We start from the raw sequence: 17,135 nt of genomic DNA, 5'->3' as shown, positions 1-17,135 counted from the left end.
TCTGAACTAGGATGCTCATTGTTCACGGACTTCAACAAGACTGAACAACACAACAAGATTTTTGTCTGCTGTCTCCCACACTGGCTGAAGCACCTACTTGCTTGTAGAGTAACAAAAGGCTACACAAACTGCACTGTTGCATTAGGATGGAGCCTAACATGTGAATTTAAATAAAACAGAGGATTTAGGTAGATATTTGCCATTTTCCAGGAAACAAAATAAGATGCACAGTTCTGTGGAATGTAACACAGGAAAAACAAATAGTATGAGGAAAGCTTTACTTCTTGAAAGAAGCAATGCACAGCACAGGGTTTTCTTGCTCGCAGTTGGTTAGTGTATCATGTAAAAGCGTGAAGTAAATCAGTCAAAAACTTATTAAGATATTTGGTAAAAACCTCCTTATGTTCATAAACTTTTCTGAAAGTTTTGCAGAATTTCTCGATTTTCTGAAACAGAGGGAAGAGAGGGAGGGCAGTGAAAGACCCCAACGCAGCAATGAGCAACACAAAATATGTATTCAAAAATAAAAAAATAGTAATCATGTTCCTGTTGGACATTTTATTCAAGATTTTTCTCTATCTTTTTTTTATCTGAGCTTTGAATTTAACTAATTATATTGCCTGTAAATGTTCATTTAAACGTTCACTTCACTTCATGTTTAAATGACAAGTCCACACATTATGAATAAGAATGAAAAGGAGAACACTTTCTTTTCTGTTTTTGTGTTAAACAAATATTAAAACTAAATTTTCATATGTTTGGAAATCATAGGTGCAACAAGTCTATACTACCGTATAAAAACAGTAAACACGTCATCAGTTAATGCCGTTACCAAAACTCTCGAAGTTCTTGATAAATTTACCTCAAATTTTTACATGATACTCTAATAAACTTTTGGACTGACTCTGTGTGTGTGTGTGTGTGTGTGAGTGTGTGTGAGTGTGTGTGTGAGAGAGAGAGAGAGAGAGAGAGAGAGAGAGAGAGAATATGGTATCGTTTTCTTTCCTACAGCCAGTTTTAACAACAACAACAACAGCAGGGCATTTAAACATATGACATATTGTTCCTCCCATACGCAATCTTTCTCCTTATATACAGGGTGTTCGTTTTAACTGTAGATACTGAAATATCTCAAAAACAACACATAACATAAAAAAATTATAATTCCAATTTGTTTGTCTCAGAGGGGGACATACAACAATACTACACTCAAACCCCCCCCCCCCCCCCAAATCCCATCCCACCCTGCCCCATGCGTGTGTGGTGATGGGGAGGGGCAACTTTGAAATCTTCAATGGGGAAACAGCATTTTTTATTGCAGACTATGGTTCTATGGCAAAATCTACATGTGTGTTGCCTGAAGCATTTTCTTCGCTTCGCCACAGACGGTGCTGTAATCAGAAGAACAGAAACGATATGCTACTCAATGTCCTTTACATATCAAATGGCACATGGGCTCCACCTCTATGCTGCAAGGGTAGAACAGGCCAGTATTTCAGAACTTTTAACTGTAAACCCCATTTGCAACGTTTTATTCCTCCGACATATTGAACATAGGACTACTCGACGCGCCACCATGGCCATGTAGCGATCTACGATGTATCATTACAGGCAGTACACTACCACTGGAGCTCACGTTTTGTGCAGACGTGGCTCTAAGCATTACAATACTTGTACAGCATTTATTGCCTCCACACCTACCTATTATTTGGAGACCAGATAGGCAAGTGGATGATGAATGTTGGAACGACAGTAGAAAAAACTGAAATGATCCCGATTTATGGAGAATGTAGGAGAAATGCCGAGGTTGCTGTTGCCTTCTATGCCAAGCATTTTCCAGAGAAAGTGCGCTGTGATTCGTTCTTTTACAAGGTTGTGAAAGCCTTTATGGCTGTTGGCAATGTACAGACCAACAAAAGGGAATGAAGCAAACATGTTACAGGAGAAGCTAATGAAACAGCTGAACTAGCGGCAGTGCACCACAACCCACACGTAACTATCTGGCAATCAAAAACCTTATCACTTGTCACTGTGTCAAGAACTTCTTCGCACTGATTTCCGTTTTGGGGTAGTGTTCTGTGAATGGGCACATCAACAAATGCGAATGACCCCTACGTTCTTTGCCGCATACTATTTTCCGATGAGTCTACATTCATAAAACAGTGGTAGTGTTAACCAGCATAACATGTATTACTTGAGTGTAGCTAATCCCCACTGGTTACAGCAAGCTGACTATCAACGTCCTTCGTCAGTTAACGTATGGTGCAGTATCATGTGTAACAAACTCTTAAGTCCATAGTTTATCAATGGCATGCTGAATGAGTGCAAATACCAAACTTTCTGGAACAGCTACTACTCCCGGATGATGCCCTGGACACTTGACAACGTAAGTGGTTTCAACAAGACAGTTGTCCAGCGCATTATGCTACTGAAGCATGGAAGACCTGTGTTTACACTGGTCAGTGGATTGGCAGTGGTGGCCCTATTAACTGTTCTCACAGGTCGCTGGATTTGATGTCACCAGATTCCCTTCTGTAGGGTATTTAAAAGATATGGTGTACCAAAAAGTGCCAACAGACCACACAGACATGGTCAACCGCATCAGAGATGCCTCTGGTGACATTCCTCACAGATATGCTTCTGTCCTGTGTATGGTTATTTTAAAAGTGGATCACTAAGTGTACTAAAGTTGGTAGTACTACATTTGAACATTTACTCTGATTGGAAAAGTAGAGCAGCAGTCTGGAGCCATGCCCACAGTGGCATGCTGAGTAGTTCCCTGTTCAGTATGTCAGAAGACTACAACATTGCAAATGGGGTTTCCAAACAGAAGTTATGAAATACTGGCCTTTCCTACCCTCGCAACATGGACATGGGGCCCACATGCCATTGAGCAGCATGTCATAAATTACAACTGTGTACCCTATCTGTGGCAAAATGAAGAAAATGCTTCAGATCAGGATCAGTTAAACCCAAACAACCCATTTTTCTCTTTAAGATGATCTGCAAGAAGTATATGCAAAAACTGCAACTGTCAATGAAAATATGGGTATAGTTTACTGTAAGTTAATGAGCAAAAGCTCAAGCAGAAGAAAGAACATGAAGAATTAACTATGGAAATACTTTGACAAGATGAAAAAAAAATGGATTTCTGCTCCAATCTGTTGCTGTGGGTGGGACACAAGTCCACTGCTTCACATTACAAGCTAAACAGAGCTCAAAACTGTGGATTTTTCTTACTGAATGTACTTATACTTTGCATAATACAATAACTGGCTAATACTTCACAGGCCTCTGGGATGAATTTTCACTCTGCATTTGAGTTTGCACGATCTGAAACTTATTGGCAGACTGGGGCTCTAATTGGGAGCGTTTGCCTTTCTTGGAAAGTAGGACTGGTGCTAGTGGAAGTAGAACTGCGAGGGCAGGTCGTGAGTCACGGCTGGACAGTTGTCAGCAGAGCATTTGCTTGTGAAGAGCAAAGGTTCCCAATTCGAGGGGCATTGTTGTAATCTGCCAGGAAGTTTCACTTCAAAATTTGTTTCGGCCAGCTGGATGAAAAACTATGTGTGCGCAGAGGGCTGGTATTTCATCAGAACAATGCACATGCCTATAAAACTGCTTTGGCAAAGAGAAAACTTGTGGCTAACTGACAGTGTATGAACTACTGGAATGGTCAGCCCATACATCAGACTGTTCCTCCAACATTCCTAATTCCCACACACACAAAAAAAAAATTGGTGGATGGAAAACTTTTTCAGTCTGATGAAGAGTTTATGTATGGCAGCCTAAGATGGATACTTTCCAGATTTTACAGAATATGACTTCTGGGGTCATATCTACTAACCAGGAACTGCCGGACACTGTACTATTTTGCGTTGATCTACTACATCAGAATGTAATTTCACTTATGATCTTAAAAATGAAACCAGGCAAAGAACTTTTCACCTCACTCTTTCATGTTGCAATATATCTATAAACATAATTACACCATATAAGCAGACTATATGTTACAAAAGTTTCAAATTTTCACCAGAACGTACCACAATAATTTTAAGTTCACACAAATTTCACAAAGAATAATAAATACATAGCAATGTCTGATGTTAATGGAGGACAAAAACATGCACTGCTCAATAAGAAATTTCACAAATTCTAAAGTCTGCAGATGATAAATGTTTCTTGCATTTAGTTGAGAGAAATGAACCAAGCAGCACACCAAATAGCCCAGATATCATTACTAGCCCACCAGACACGTATGAGATACTGACACAAACAAGAACATAACATTAACATATTAAACTATAAAACTTACCAACAACATGTCAGCCACTACAGACCAGTTGAGGTTCAAGAATACTTCTCCAAAAAATATAAATATGTAACACACAGAGATGCTACTTTCAGCTAGGAGTGATGCGATGAACAGTAGTGGGGCACTAATAAGTAACCCTATGGCACATATCATAGGATCCACACGAGGGTATCTAGGTCTCAAAAATTGAGCCAAGCAGGAACCCAGAGGAACCCCAACCAATCCAGAAAACATGGCCACGATTCCAAACTTATAAGAAACACTGGAATAAGAAAAAAAAAGGAAACATTATTGTCAGAAAGTAAACTTACCACAATACATGAGACTTCAGTTCTAATCTTATTAAAGTTTAATACCACCTATGATGCACCAAGGTTTATAGTGTTGAAAGTAAGTATGTCAACTGTAAAACTGATAGACCTAAACTTATAGAATTCAAAACAGTGAAAACTCATAATACAAAATACTGAAGATAGACCTGTCCATATTTCAGCACTGCTCAGAACACGATAACAACTACAGTCACCACGCTTCAACTACTGTCGTCACACTGTTTTCACAGTCAAATGAAACAATGTACTACAACTTACAGCAGAAGAGTCACTTGTTTGGATAAAGGTCAGTCTGGTACATGTTATGACACAATATGTGACATTCGTGTGTCTAATAGAAAAGGAGAAAGAGTAAGTATTCAAATTTTAAAACAGCAAGAACTGGAATCTGCCTTAGTTGGTTTCATGTTCCATGGATCACTTTGAACAATGTAGAATGAGTCATTTTACTTTTACATCACAAATTAATTTGGACATATGGTTACATTCTGAATATTTCTACAGTTCTTTTCTTCTTTTTTCCCCCAAAGATAAAAAAAGATATACAGATATTGTGAGTTAGTAAGGCCTACACAGCACCTTTTACACATTAAAGTTGTAGAAATTATTCTATAGAATAGGAGCTGTCAAGGAGAAACTTCCTCAGGATTTTTTTCTATTTTTACTTTGCTGTCTGTCAGAAATTTTACATCACTGGGAAAGTGATCAAAAATTATTGTTGCAACGACCCCTTTTTGTGCTAAAGACAACGTTAATGTGGAGCAACAAAGGTCACTTTTCCTTCTGATATTGTAATTATGTACACTGTTGTGCAGTGGATTATTTACATTAAACTTCATGAAAGATTAAATATACTTTGAAGCAGTAGTCAGAATGCTCACCACCTTAAACAGATGTCAAGGAGATGATTGTGAGTGAGCACCACATATTATTCTTACAGAATGTTTTAGTGCAAAGAAGACTTTCTTTCTTAAAGATGAGGTACCCCAGGTCATTCATTATTCCTTACAATGTTATTGAATGAAAATATTAAAAAAATGTCACCTTACTGATTTGTATCTCCCCAAGATTTGCAATGATTCTAAATGCAAATGTGGCTGAACTAAGTTGTTTTAGGCATTCCAAAATGTGCTTTTTCTAATTTAAATTCTCATCAGTATGGGCACCTAAGAATTTTGACGTTTCTGCCCTATTTATTATTTCTCCATCATATGTTACACTTATCACTGCTGTAGTGCCCCTAGATGTTCAGAACTGAATATGTTGTGTTTTTAAACTGATAACAGTCAAATGGCTTCGAAAGGTCACAGAAGATAAGAACCAGCGCTATTTTATTATTTAATGCTCGTAAAATCTGGTGAGTGAGTATGTAAATGGCATTCTTGGCAGAGCAACCATTCTGAAACCCAAACTGTGATTTGCTAATGTCAGATACTATTCTAGAATACACCAGCTTCTCAAAAATTTTGGAAAATGATGTCATCAGTGAAACATGCTGGTAGTTATTGACGTTTCTCTTATATGGGAACAAAGCTTTAGTACTCAATTGGAAATACCATCAAAACCAGACGAGCTTTTATTTTTCAGAGAATGTATAATTTTGTTAATTTCAAAAGGAGGAGTTGGTGATACATTCATATGATTGAATTTTATGAGAGTCTGTTTTTCAACATATAGCTGTGATTTTTCTCTTTCAGTGCTTGTCCCTATGCTTTCCACTATATTTAAAAAAGATCATTAAATACACTTGCTATCTGTGATACATCATTTATAATTCTTCCATTCAGTTCAATATTGATGTTATCCTGTTTTGTGGCTGGTTGTCCTGTCTCTCATTTCACTACATTCCATATAGCCTAAATCTGTTATCAGAATTACTGATTTCTGACATGTTCATGTTCCTTGATTTTTTAATAACATTTCTTAGCAATTTTGAGTAGTTTCTGTGGTGAGCTACTGCAGGATACCTACTTGTTCTTGCTGAAAGATACATTTCCCTTTTCCTTTCACAAGATACCTTAATCCCTCTGGTGATTCATGGTTTTTTGTTTTTATATATGGCTGTTTAGTGTCCTTTCTGATTTCCTTATGCAGAAATAATGAGATGAATTTATAACGGAATAGGTTAAATTTAATGTTAACATTTGGTTCATTAGACATTTCATCCCCGTCATCACCTGTAAAGTGTTCTTAAAAACACTTGTCCTGGAGTCATTAATTCTTGTAACTGATTTCCACTGAGAAATATCCATACTGTAAGACACTGTGTTATTTATACTGAGTAACTGCGCATCATGATCAGAGATTGTTACCAGGCAGACAGTTATTTTCTTGCTTCAAGTTTCACAAAAGAAAACATTATCAGGGTCCTACTGTCTTTCTCCAACCATACTAAAAAGTTAATCACTGAAATCAAACCATAGGATCCAAATAAGGTTTCCAGATCATTTTCCCTATGAGAATCCTTTAGAAAATGTGGATAGAAGTCACCACAGACTATTAACTCTTGCTGCTGTCTGACATAGTACGGCAATGAACCCAGATTCCTCATAAACAGTTCAAAATTTCCCAGTGGGGATCTATATACAGTTATAATTAAAAGTGAACTACTTTTCAGCATCAATTCACAAGCACACACATCTATGTGCTGATCACGAAAAGAATCTACTTGTCTCAATGTTCCTGAACTTGTGTTCTATCTTAATATATGTAACAACTTCTTCTTTCCCATATTACTTCAATTGTAGGAACAGGCACTGCACTCATATGAGATTTCATTTCGGTCAGCAGCAGCCTGCTCTCCTCACTGTTCACGTGGCTCACAGTTAACAATATCTATCTAGAGAAAATGATATCTATTAAAGATAAAAAATAAATAAAGCAACACAAAGATATATGTTCAATTACTCAAAATATATTTTTATACTCTTCTTAAAATATATTTAAGGACCGATGACTTCTGTAATTTTATATTGGGTTAATCAGATCTTGGTTGCAGTTTTTAGATAATGAGGTCACACATAAAATATGAAATTGATCCAACAGCATCACACTCATAATTTGTCTTACACAACTCTTGAGTACATTTGCTGCTACCACTCAAACATATTTTTGGGTGAGACTCATTCAGAAACATGACCTTTCTGTGTGACACTGTGTATGAATACGCCAAATGTAGCCTAGGGTACACAGGATACAGTCCATATTCCAACATAAGTAAGGAGAGTCATTGGACGTTTAGAGTGCATTGGTTATAAGCAACGATCTCAGCCACACAAACTTGTACGTACACTCATCAGCAAACAACAAATCAAGAATGGTGTAGTGTAAGTCATTTCCCTCAGTTCAACATATATTTTAAAACAATAAAACACCAGATAACAGTGCTCACAACTTATTAGCAAACCAGTTTGTTTTTGACATGTATAGCCACTGCTGCTGAAATGTACACACAGATTAATCAGTTTATCAGATAGTGTCCCACATATCTTATTGCTCAAAACATGGAGTTTCACAAACCAATTATTCTAAGCCAGAAATTTGAATCTTGCATCCATATTATTACTCAAACACAGCACTGGCCCCATAGTTTTAGATAATATAATAACATAATTTTTGCGAATATGGGAACATCTTCACTGAAAGTGGTACTACGTACTCATTAAGAGTTGCATTTTCATGGCCAGGTTGTAGAACAAGCCCATAGTGTATAAACATTGGACCCCACCACGCCAGGGCACCAGCAACAAATGCGACACAAGTGAAGCCGAGGGTTGACAGCATGAAACTGGCACTGAAAGATACAAACAAAATCAAATGTAAGATCAGGAGCTAAAAATGTCCTAAGATTATTGTACAAGTAATGATGGAAAGGCTAACCAAATTTAACCATAAGCTACTCTCTCTCTCTCTCTCTCTCTCTCTCTCTCTCTCAAATATTTAGTTCCACCTTTTACATGTCTCTGAGAAAATGTTTACTAAGTTTATTTTTTTTTACTGTTCTTGTAAATTTCTCAACTTTCCACCTCCATTTTCTCATTTCCTTCCTTCTACAATTTAACATTCCATCCCAAAAATGAGATCCACAGTTTACATCTCCTATTTGTGCCCCCCCTCCCCCGCCCACCCCCTCTCCACCCTTGACCCATGGACCTTGCCGTTTGTGGGGAGCAATACAGATAGCCGTACCACAATAGAGGGGTATCTGTTGAGAGGCCAGACAAACGTGTGGTTCCTGAAGAGGGGCAGCACCCTTTTCAGTAGTTGCAGGGGCAACAGTCTGGATGATTGACTGATCTGGCCTTGTAACACTAACCAAAACAGCCTTGCTATGCTGATACTGCAAACGGCTGAAAGCAAGGGGAAACTACAGCCGTAATTTTTCCCGAGGGCATGCAGCTTTACTGTATGGTTAAATGATGATGGCGTCCTCTTGGGTAAAATATTCCAGAGGTAAAAATAGTCCCCCATTTGGATCTCCGGGCGGGGACTACTCAGCAGGACGTCGTTATCAGGAGAAAGAAAACTTGCGATCTACGGATCGGAGTGTGGAACGTCAGATCCCTTAATCGGGCAGGTAGATTAGAAAATTTAAAAAGGGAAATGGATAGGTTAAAGTTGGATATAGTGGGAATTAGTGAAGTTCAGTGGATGGAGAAACAAGACTTCTGGTCAGGTGAATACAGGGTTATACATACAAAATCAAATAGGGGTAATGCAGGAGTACCCTTCATAATGAATAAAATAATTGGAATGCAGGTACGCTCCTACAAACAGCATAGTGAATGCATTATTGTGCCAAGATAGATACGAAGCCCACACCTACCACAGTAGTACAAGTTTATATGCCGACTAGCTCCGCAGATGACGAAGAGATTGATGAAATGTATGATGAGATAAAGGAAATTATTCAGATAGTGAAGAGAGACGAAAATTTAATTAGTCATGGGTGACTGGAATTCGACAATATGAAAAGGAAAAGAAGGAAACGTAGTAGGTGAATATGGATTGGGGGGGGGGGGGGGGGGGGAAGAAACGAAAGAGGAAGCCGTCTGGTAGAATTTTGCACAGAGCATAACTTAATCATAGCTAACACTTGGTTCAAGAATCATGAAAGAAAATTGTATACATGGAAGAGGCCTGGAGATACTAGAAGGTATCAGATAGATTATATATTTAAGGTTCGCCGATGACATTGTAATTCTGTCAGAGACAGCAAAGGACTTGAAAGAGCAGTTGAACAGAATGGACAGTGTCTTGAAAGGAGGTTATAAGATGAACATCAACAAAAGCAAAACGAGGATAATGGAATGTAGTCGAATTAAGTCGGGTGATGATGAGGGAATTAGATTAAAAAATGAGACACTTAAAGTACTAAAGGAGTTTTCTTATTTGGGGAGCGAAATAACTGATGATGGTCGAAGTAGAGGCGATACAAAATGTAGACTGGCAATGGCAAGGAAAGCGTTTCTGAAGAAGAAAAATTTGTTAACATCTAGTATAGATTTAAATGTCAGGAAGTCGTTTCTGAAAGTATTTGTATGTAGTGCAGCCATGTATGGAAGTGAAACGTAGATGATAAATAGTTTAGACAAGAAGAGAATAGAAGCTTTTGAAATGTGGTGCTACAGAAGAATGCTGAAGATTAGATGCGTAGATCACATAACTAATGAGAAGGTATTGAATAGAATTGGGGAGAAGAGGAGCTTGTGGCACAACTTGACTAGAAGAAGGGATCGGGTGGTAGGACATGTTCTGAGGCATCAAGGGATCACCAATTTAGTACTGGAGGGCAGCGTGGAGGGTAAAAATCGTAGAGGGAGACCAAGAGATGAATACACTAAGCAGATTCAGAAGGATGTAGGCTGCAGTAGGTACTGGGAGATGAAGAGGCTTGCACAGGATAGAGTAGCATGGAGAGCTGCATCAAACCAGTCTCAGGGCTGAAGACCACAACAACAACAACAACAAGACAGAGATTTAGGAACCAGGTTTTAAATTGTAAGACATTTCCAGGGGCAGATGTGGACTCTGACCACAATCTATTGGTCATGAACTGCAGATTAAAACTGAAGAAACTACAAAAAGGTGGGAATTTAAGGAGTAGGGACCTGGATAAACTGAAAGAACCAGAGGTTGTAGAGAGTTTCAGAGAGAGCATTAGGGAACGATTGACAGGAATGGGGGAAAGAAATACAGTAGAAGAAGAATGGGTAGCTTTGAGAGATGAAATAGTGAAGGCAGCTGAGGATCAAGTAGGTAAAAGACGAGGGCTAGTAGAAATACTTGGCTAACATAAGATACATTGAATTTAATTGATGAAAGGAGAAAATATAAAAACACAGTAAATGAAGCAGGCAAAAAGAAATACAAACGTCTCAAAAATGAGATCAACAGAAAGTGCAAAATAGCTAAGCAGGGATGGATAGAGGACAAATGTAAGGATTTAGAGGCTTATCTCACTAGGAGTAAGATAGATACTGCCTACAGGAAAATTAAAGAGACCTTTGGAGAAAAGAGAACCACTTGTATGAATATCAAGAGCTCAGATGGAAACCCAGTTCTAATCAAAGAAGGGAAAGCAGAAAGGTGGAAGTAGTATATAGAGGGTCTATACAAGGGCGATGTACTTGAGGATAATATTATGGAAATGGAAGAGAATGCAGGTGAAGATGAAATAGGACATATGATACTGTATGAAGAGTTTGACAGAGCACTGAAAGAGCTAAGTCGAAACAAGGCCCTGGGAGTAGACAACATTCCATTAGAACTACTGATAGCCTTGGGAGAGCCAGCCCTGACAAAACTCTACCACCTGGTGAGCGAGATGTATGAGACAGATGAAATACCCTCAGACTTCAAGAAGAATATAATAATTCCAATCCCAAAGAAAGCAGGTGTTGACAGATGTGAAAATTACCGAACTATCAGTTTAATAAGTCACAGCTGCAAAATACTAACGCGAATTCTTTACAGACGAATGGAAAAACTGGTAGAAGCCAACCTCGGGGAAGATCAGTTTGGATTCCATAGAAATGTTGGAACACGAGAGGCAATACTGACCCTACGATTTATCTTAGAATAGATTAAGGAAAGGCAAACCTACATTTCTTGCATTTGTAGACTTATAGCTTTTGACAATGTTGACTGGAATACCCTATTTCAATTTCTGAAGGTGGCAGGGGTAAAATACAGGGAGCGAAACGTATTTACAATCTGTACAGAAACCAGATGGCAGTTGTAAGAGTCGAGGGACATGAAAGGGAAGCAGTGGTTGGGAAGGGAGTGAGACAGAGTTGTAGCCTATCCCCGATGTTATTCAATCTGTATATTGAGCAAGCAGTGAAGGAAACAAAAGAAAAATTCGGAGTAGGTATTAAAATCCATGGAGAAGAAATAAAAACTTTCTGAGGTTCGCCGATGACATTGTAATTCTGTCAGAGACAGCAAAGGACTTGGAAGAGCAGTTGAACGGAATGGACAGTGTCTTGAAAGGAGGATATAAGAAGAACATCAACAAAAGCAAAACGAGGATAATGGAATGTAGTCAATTTAACTCGGGTGATGCTGAGGGAATTAGATTAGGAAATGAGACACTTAAAAGTTGTAAAGGAGTTTTGCTAATTGGGGAGCAAAATAACTGATGTAGGTCGAAGTAGAGACGATACAAAATGTACACTGGCAATGGCAAGGAAAGCATTTCTGAAGAAGAGAAATTTGTTAACATCGAATATAGATTTAAGTGTCAGGAAGTCGTTTCTGAAAGTATTTGTAGCCATGTATGGAAGTAAAACATGGACGATAAGTAGTTTGGACAAGAAGAAGATAGAAGCTTTACAGAAGAATGTTGAAGATTAGATGGATAGATCACATAACAAATGAGGAGGTATTGAATAGAATTGGGGAGAAGAGAAATTTGGAGCACAACTTGACTAGAAGAAGGGATCGGTTGGTAGGACATGTTCTGAGGCATCAAGGGATCGGCAATTTAGTATTGGAGGGCAGTGTGGAGGGTAAAAATCGTAGAGGGAGACCAAGAGATGAATATACCAAGCAGATTCAGAAGGATGTAGGTTGCAGTAGGTACTGGGAGATGAAGAAGCTTGCACAGGATAGAGTAGCATGGAGAGCTGCATCAAACCAGTCTCAGGACTGAAGACCACAACAACAACAACATCATTTGTGGCTTCAGTGAGCATAGCCACATTATCTACATAAATTTAATTCTGACCTTATCCTGTGTTTTAGATTGATGCCTACAGATTTTTTTTTTTTAAAGAAAACCTAAGCTGATATCACCTTACACTGAGGCAGATACACTCAATCTTCAAAATAAACAATTTACATGTCAGTAAACCTATAGAGTGGCTGAAAGTTTGTTATGGTTAAATAAAAAATCTAAACTGGTGACAGTAGAACCATTCTGATACATGCCGCATTTTCATCATTTTGAGAAAACTAGGGAAACATGTTTCTATTTGTTTTAACAAAATAGGTCTTTTTTGTGGTTTAGTCTGTAATGAAATAAATTTGGCAAAAAACTGTTATTGTAATTTGTTATTGGAAGATACAAGAAGTTTCGTTTCTGCATTAAACAAATCACTTGGATCACTTTGGCACAAACAAATAATTAAATTACAGTTGCATCATCACATCGAGACACTGAGGATCTAAGGGAGGTAACCAAATTTAATCATTTCTAAATCCAGAGAGTAACATGTTTTCATCATTATGGGCCTCATCATCCCTTCCTCTTCTGTGTACATGCAGAACTGATAGGTAGAATGGATGATAAACGGGTGGAACAAATTAAAGAATTTTTTTATGTCTTTCATTTTTTAATGTGGTAGTGGCTTTGCTGCCATAGCCTGCGAAGGTACGTAATTCCGGAGGCTTAACAGAAATGCCTGGAAATGTGTTTCATTACTTTTCTGTAGTGTCATCATTGTATTGCATAAGGCTTGAGCCCTTTAAAAATTTAATTTTTCACATTTCTGATTTCTTTGCACCCTCACCAAAAACAGTTTGGTAGTAGTCTTTGTAGTGATCTGATAGATTTTCAAAATCCAGAAACTTGTCAGTTGAGTGTCTAACTATGAAAGGTTTATGCTTCCAGTAGTCGTGCAGGAGGTCCATGCATGACTGAGGTGTGAAGGTGTCTGTCCTTTTCTTTTGTTCTTGACTTATGAAAGAAAACTCTGTGTCATTCAGTAAGTACGTACCCCCACTCACAAGGTAAAGCATAATATTATCTTCAAGACAGAACAATTTGTTGACCAGAAACAGTAAGAAATGCAACCTGTTCCACTTACGCACAGCAAAGAGTACACAGTGCACAAGAAGAATTGTCAAAACCAAAGAAAATATAAACACTGTCAAAACTGGAAAAATAACAGACATTAGACAGTTGACTTTGACAAAAACAGCTTCTTTTGTTGCCAGTTCAAAAATTATTCCACAGTCATTTGTATGAAATATGTCGACAATCATTGTTACAAAAACTAAGCACCTAATTTGACTTTACACTATAATATTTTGCACTGGATCACTTCAGCTTTTGCACTAAATTGGAGCCATAACTTGTAGCCATAATGATCCAAGTTTATGATCCAAGTTTGGTTTCTCACATGGATCGCTATGACAGGATGTATTTTTCAAAGCAGCATCAATTCTAAAGTTAGAGATTGAGATGTTCTTACAGAATGCATCCAAAAAAGAGAGAGAGAGAGAGAGAGAGAGAGAGAGAGAGAGAGAGAGAGAGAGAGAGAGTCACTTGGATCAGTATGGTTCTACTGTCCCCAACTGTCCTCTAGTTGGCAAAACAGTTTTAGCCATATAAACATGACAACATGAAATATTAACTGAACATACATACACATCTTAAGTGTATCAGTATTGTATAATTTTTAACGTGTGGCTGGTTATAATTGAAATCAAAATGTTCAGAATGAAGTAATTGGCATGTTGCAGTACATGCTTACTTATTGCCAAGAGCACGAATATCTTGTAGCCAAGAAGTTCGTCCGATATCCGATCTCCCTTCACTCTCGCCTCTCATTGGATCTTCCATTGCCAAGAGGATGAGAATTACAGCAATAGCACCCATTATAGGGGTTACTCTCAAGCCCCACTGCCACACACCAGTGGCACGTGCAGTCTCTGAGCCAATGATGTAGCCCATGCCACTGGAAGAAACAAACTTTCATAAATATTGTGTGTGCTGAAAAATAATTATGATACCTACATTTCTTTCCACTGTTAGTACAGATTAATCAAAGCTATTTACATTCAATTTCACATTCTTAGAAATAAAACAAATAGGGTTACATACATAACAAGTCTTTTGCTCACAAATAATGAAACTGTAGTTACATATTAACTTGTTAATTGTATTTTTAAAATGAGACATCAACCAGCGTATTTCACATGTCCGTATCACATTCAGATTTTTTATTGTTATAGAAATAAAACTGTATATATTCTCACCTGCCAACTGGGATTGCAAAATAAAATAGAGCTAGCATTTTTGATCTGGTGTCCTTAACAAAGAGATCACTAATAATAGTTGGAGCTATGGTTGAATAACTCGCTTCCCCAATCCCAACAAGGGCACGGAATGTCAGGAACATATGGTAACTCTGAAAGTGGAAAAGCAATTACAGAGATGAAAACAGACAGTATCAACCACACCAAGCTATTTTAAGAAGTAGAATGTCTAACAAAACCTCTTCACAGTGTTCACATCATTAAAGGGAATGAAACTCTGAATACAACAGAATATATAATGCTTAAAGTATCATTGAGTATTTTTTCTAGTCTGCAACAAAACAATTAATGTTCAAATCTAAACACAACTACTAATGTCCACTGTGTCAAGGGAGCGAGACATTGCTAGAAATGTATTTCACAAAAATAATAGTGCAAACTTTCTTACATTTGCAAAGGAACCAGCAAGAGTGGTGCCACTCCACAGAAGGACACCCAGTGCCATCAGTAGTTTGCGATTGTACCTATCACCGAGGTAGCCGAAGACTGGTGCAAACACCATGTAACTAAGAACAAAGGCAGTCTGCAATAGGCCACCTTTGTCATCACCAATGTTGTAGTGTGTTTGAATCTGTTGTAAGATACCTGTAAAGTAGAAAGAAGAACAGTTCTAGATTACAGTTTTTCACATACTTTTAGTCACTGAAACAATTTCACATAAAATCTCATTAATATAAACATATGTTCAACTGTGTTTGTGGATTCTGATTTTACAAATAACTTGTGGCTCTGAGCACTATGGGACTTAATATTGGAGACTTAGAACTACTTAAACCTAACTAACCTAAGGACATCAAACACATCCGTGCCCAAGGCGGGATTCGAACATGCGACCGTAGCAGCAGTGCAGTTCCAGACTGAAGTGCCTAGAACTGCTCTGCCACAATGGCCGGCAAAAATAACTTTTCTCTGGGCCTACATTTTTGTACCTTATATCACCTGCTAACAGATGGCAAATTTAATTAAATCTTTCTCCAAGTATTTTATATACAGAATGAAGAAATTTGTATGCATTGAAGTCTTCCACGTTTCTTTAATTCTTTTTATAATCATCATGAAGTGAGAACCATGTCCCTCATCACATTACTGGAATTTCCAATAAAGCAACATTTTTGCTGAAGAATTTATAGAAATATGTCCTTTATTTTCCCACTTTAGCTACTGACATTTCTTTTCCTCTGCACAACATTTCACAACCTGATGAGCTGCTGGCAGTGCTCGCATTATGGATGGATCTAAATCTGATTTGGGAAGTGTTATGAAAGGAACAACAGTTCCACTCACTGAATCCTCTTGATATAGATAATAAGGAGTCAGACTAAATAGCTGACACCTCCGAAATGTTGGTTACTGGGTTCTAATACTGCTCATACTTACTATCTATAAGAAACAGATGCATCACTCTCAAAACTATACAGTCTCCAATGAAACAAACTAAAAATCTGTCTATCCAATTTTATTAATGGAAACAGTACATTTTGTTCGTGGAAAGAGTAATGGTACCATATATGTATCAAAGGCAAATTCAGTTGAGAAAATTAATTAATTATGAGACAGAACTGCTGACCAGGTAGAACAATACTGCCAAAAAACAGATATAAAAGCAAAAATGAGAGACTTCCTTGCTTTCAGAACTAATAGTTCCTTACCCACTGAGCAGAGAGGGGTAGATTGAGGAAGGTTACAAGGAAGCGAAGGTCACTCAAGACTCTAAGGTCAGAGAAACCCCACACCTATAGTGAGGACAAGCTGGGCCCCCTATCATTCTGGGATTTGAGTTACCTGTCCTTTCCTTTAACCCTCCCCAACCCCTTGCTCCCCGGGGACTTAAATATTAGTTCTGGAGATTAGGCAGTGTATCAATTTTAGTTTCACGTGGGTGTATTGACAGTACTATACATTTTGCCTTCTGAGGGTAAGTGTTGTAACAACTTTTCATACTT

General features: G+C 37.9%; 1 protein-coding gene across 1 annotated transcript in view; it reads right to left on the bottom strand.

Moving 5' to 3' along the window:
• LOC126202513 (protein spinster) overlaps window positions 1-17,135 on the bottom strand; it is a 316,701-nt gene that overhangs the window by 6,832 nt on the left and 292,734 nt on the right. Inside the window, exons 2-6 of the mRNA XM_049936871.1 lie at window positions 15,581-15,777; window positions 15,133-15,284; window positions 14,628-14,831; window positions 8,306-8,440; window positions 4,316-4,577 (exon numbers count right to left, since the gene is read on the bottom strand). Of these exons, the coding sequence (XP_049792828.1) occupies window positions 4,316-4,577; window positions 8,306-8,440; window positions 14,628-14,831; window positions 15,133-15,284; window positions 15,581-15,777 (950 nt within the window). The remainder of the gene's footprint in view (window positions 1-4,315; window positions 4,578-8,305; window positions 8,441-14,627; window positions 14,832-15,132; window positions 15,285-15,580; window positions 15,778-17,135) is intronic.

The sequence above is a fragment of the Schistocerca nitens genome, chromosome 1 (genome assembly GCF_023898315.1).
Source record: "Schistocerca nitens isolate TAMUIC-IGC-003100 chromosome 1, iqSchNite1.1, whole genome shotgun sequence".
In the NCBI taxonomy this organism is placed as follows: Eukaryota; Metazoa; Arthropoda; class Insecta; order Orthoptera; family Acrididae; genus Schistocerca; species Schistocerca nitens.
The sequence above is the reverse complement of the archived record's forward strand: the minus strand, read 5'-3'. Positions and strand labels throughout refer to the sequence as shown.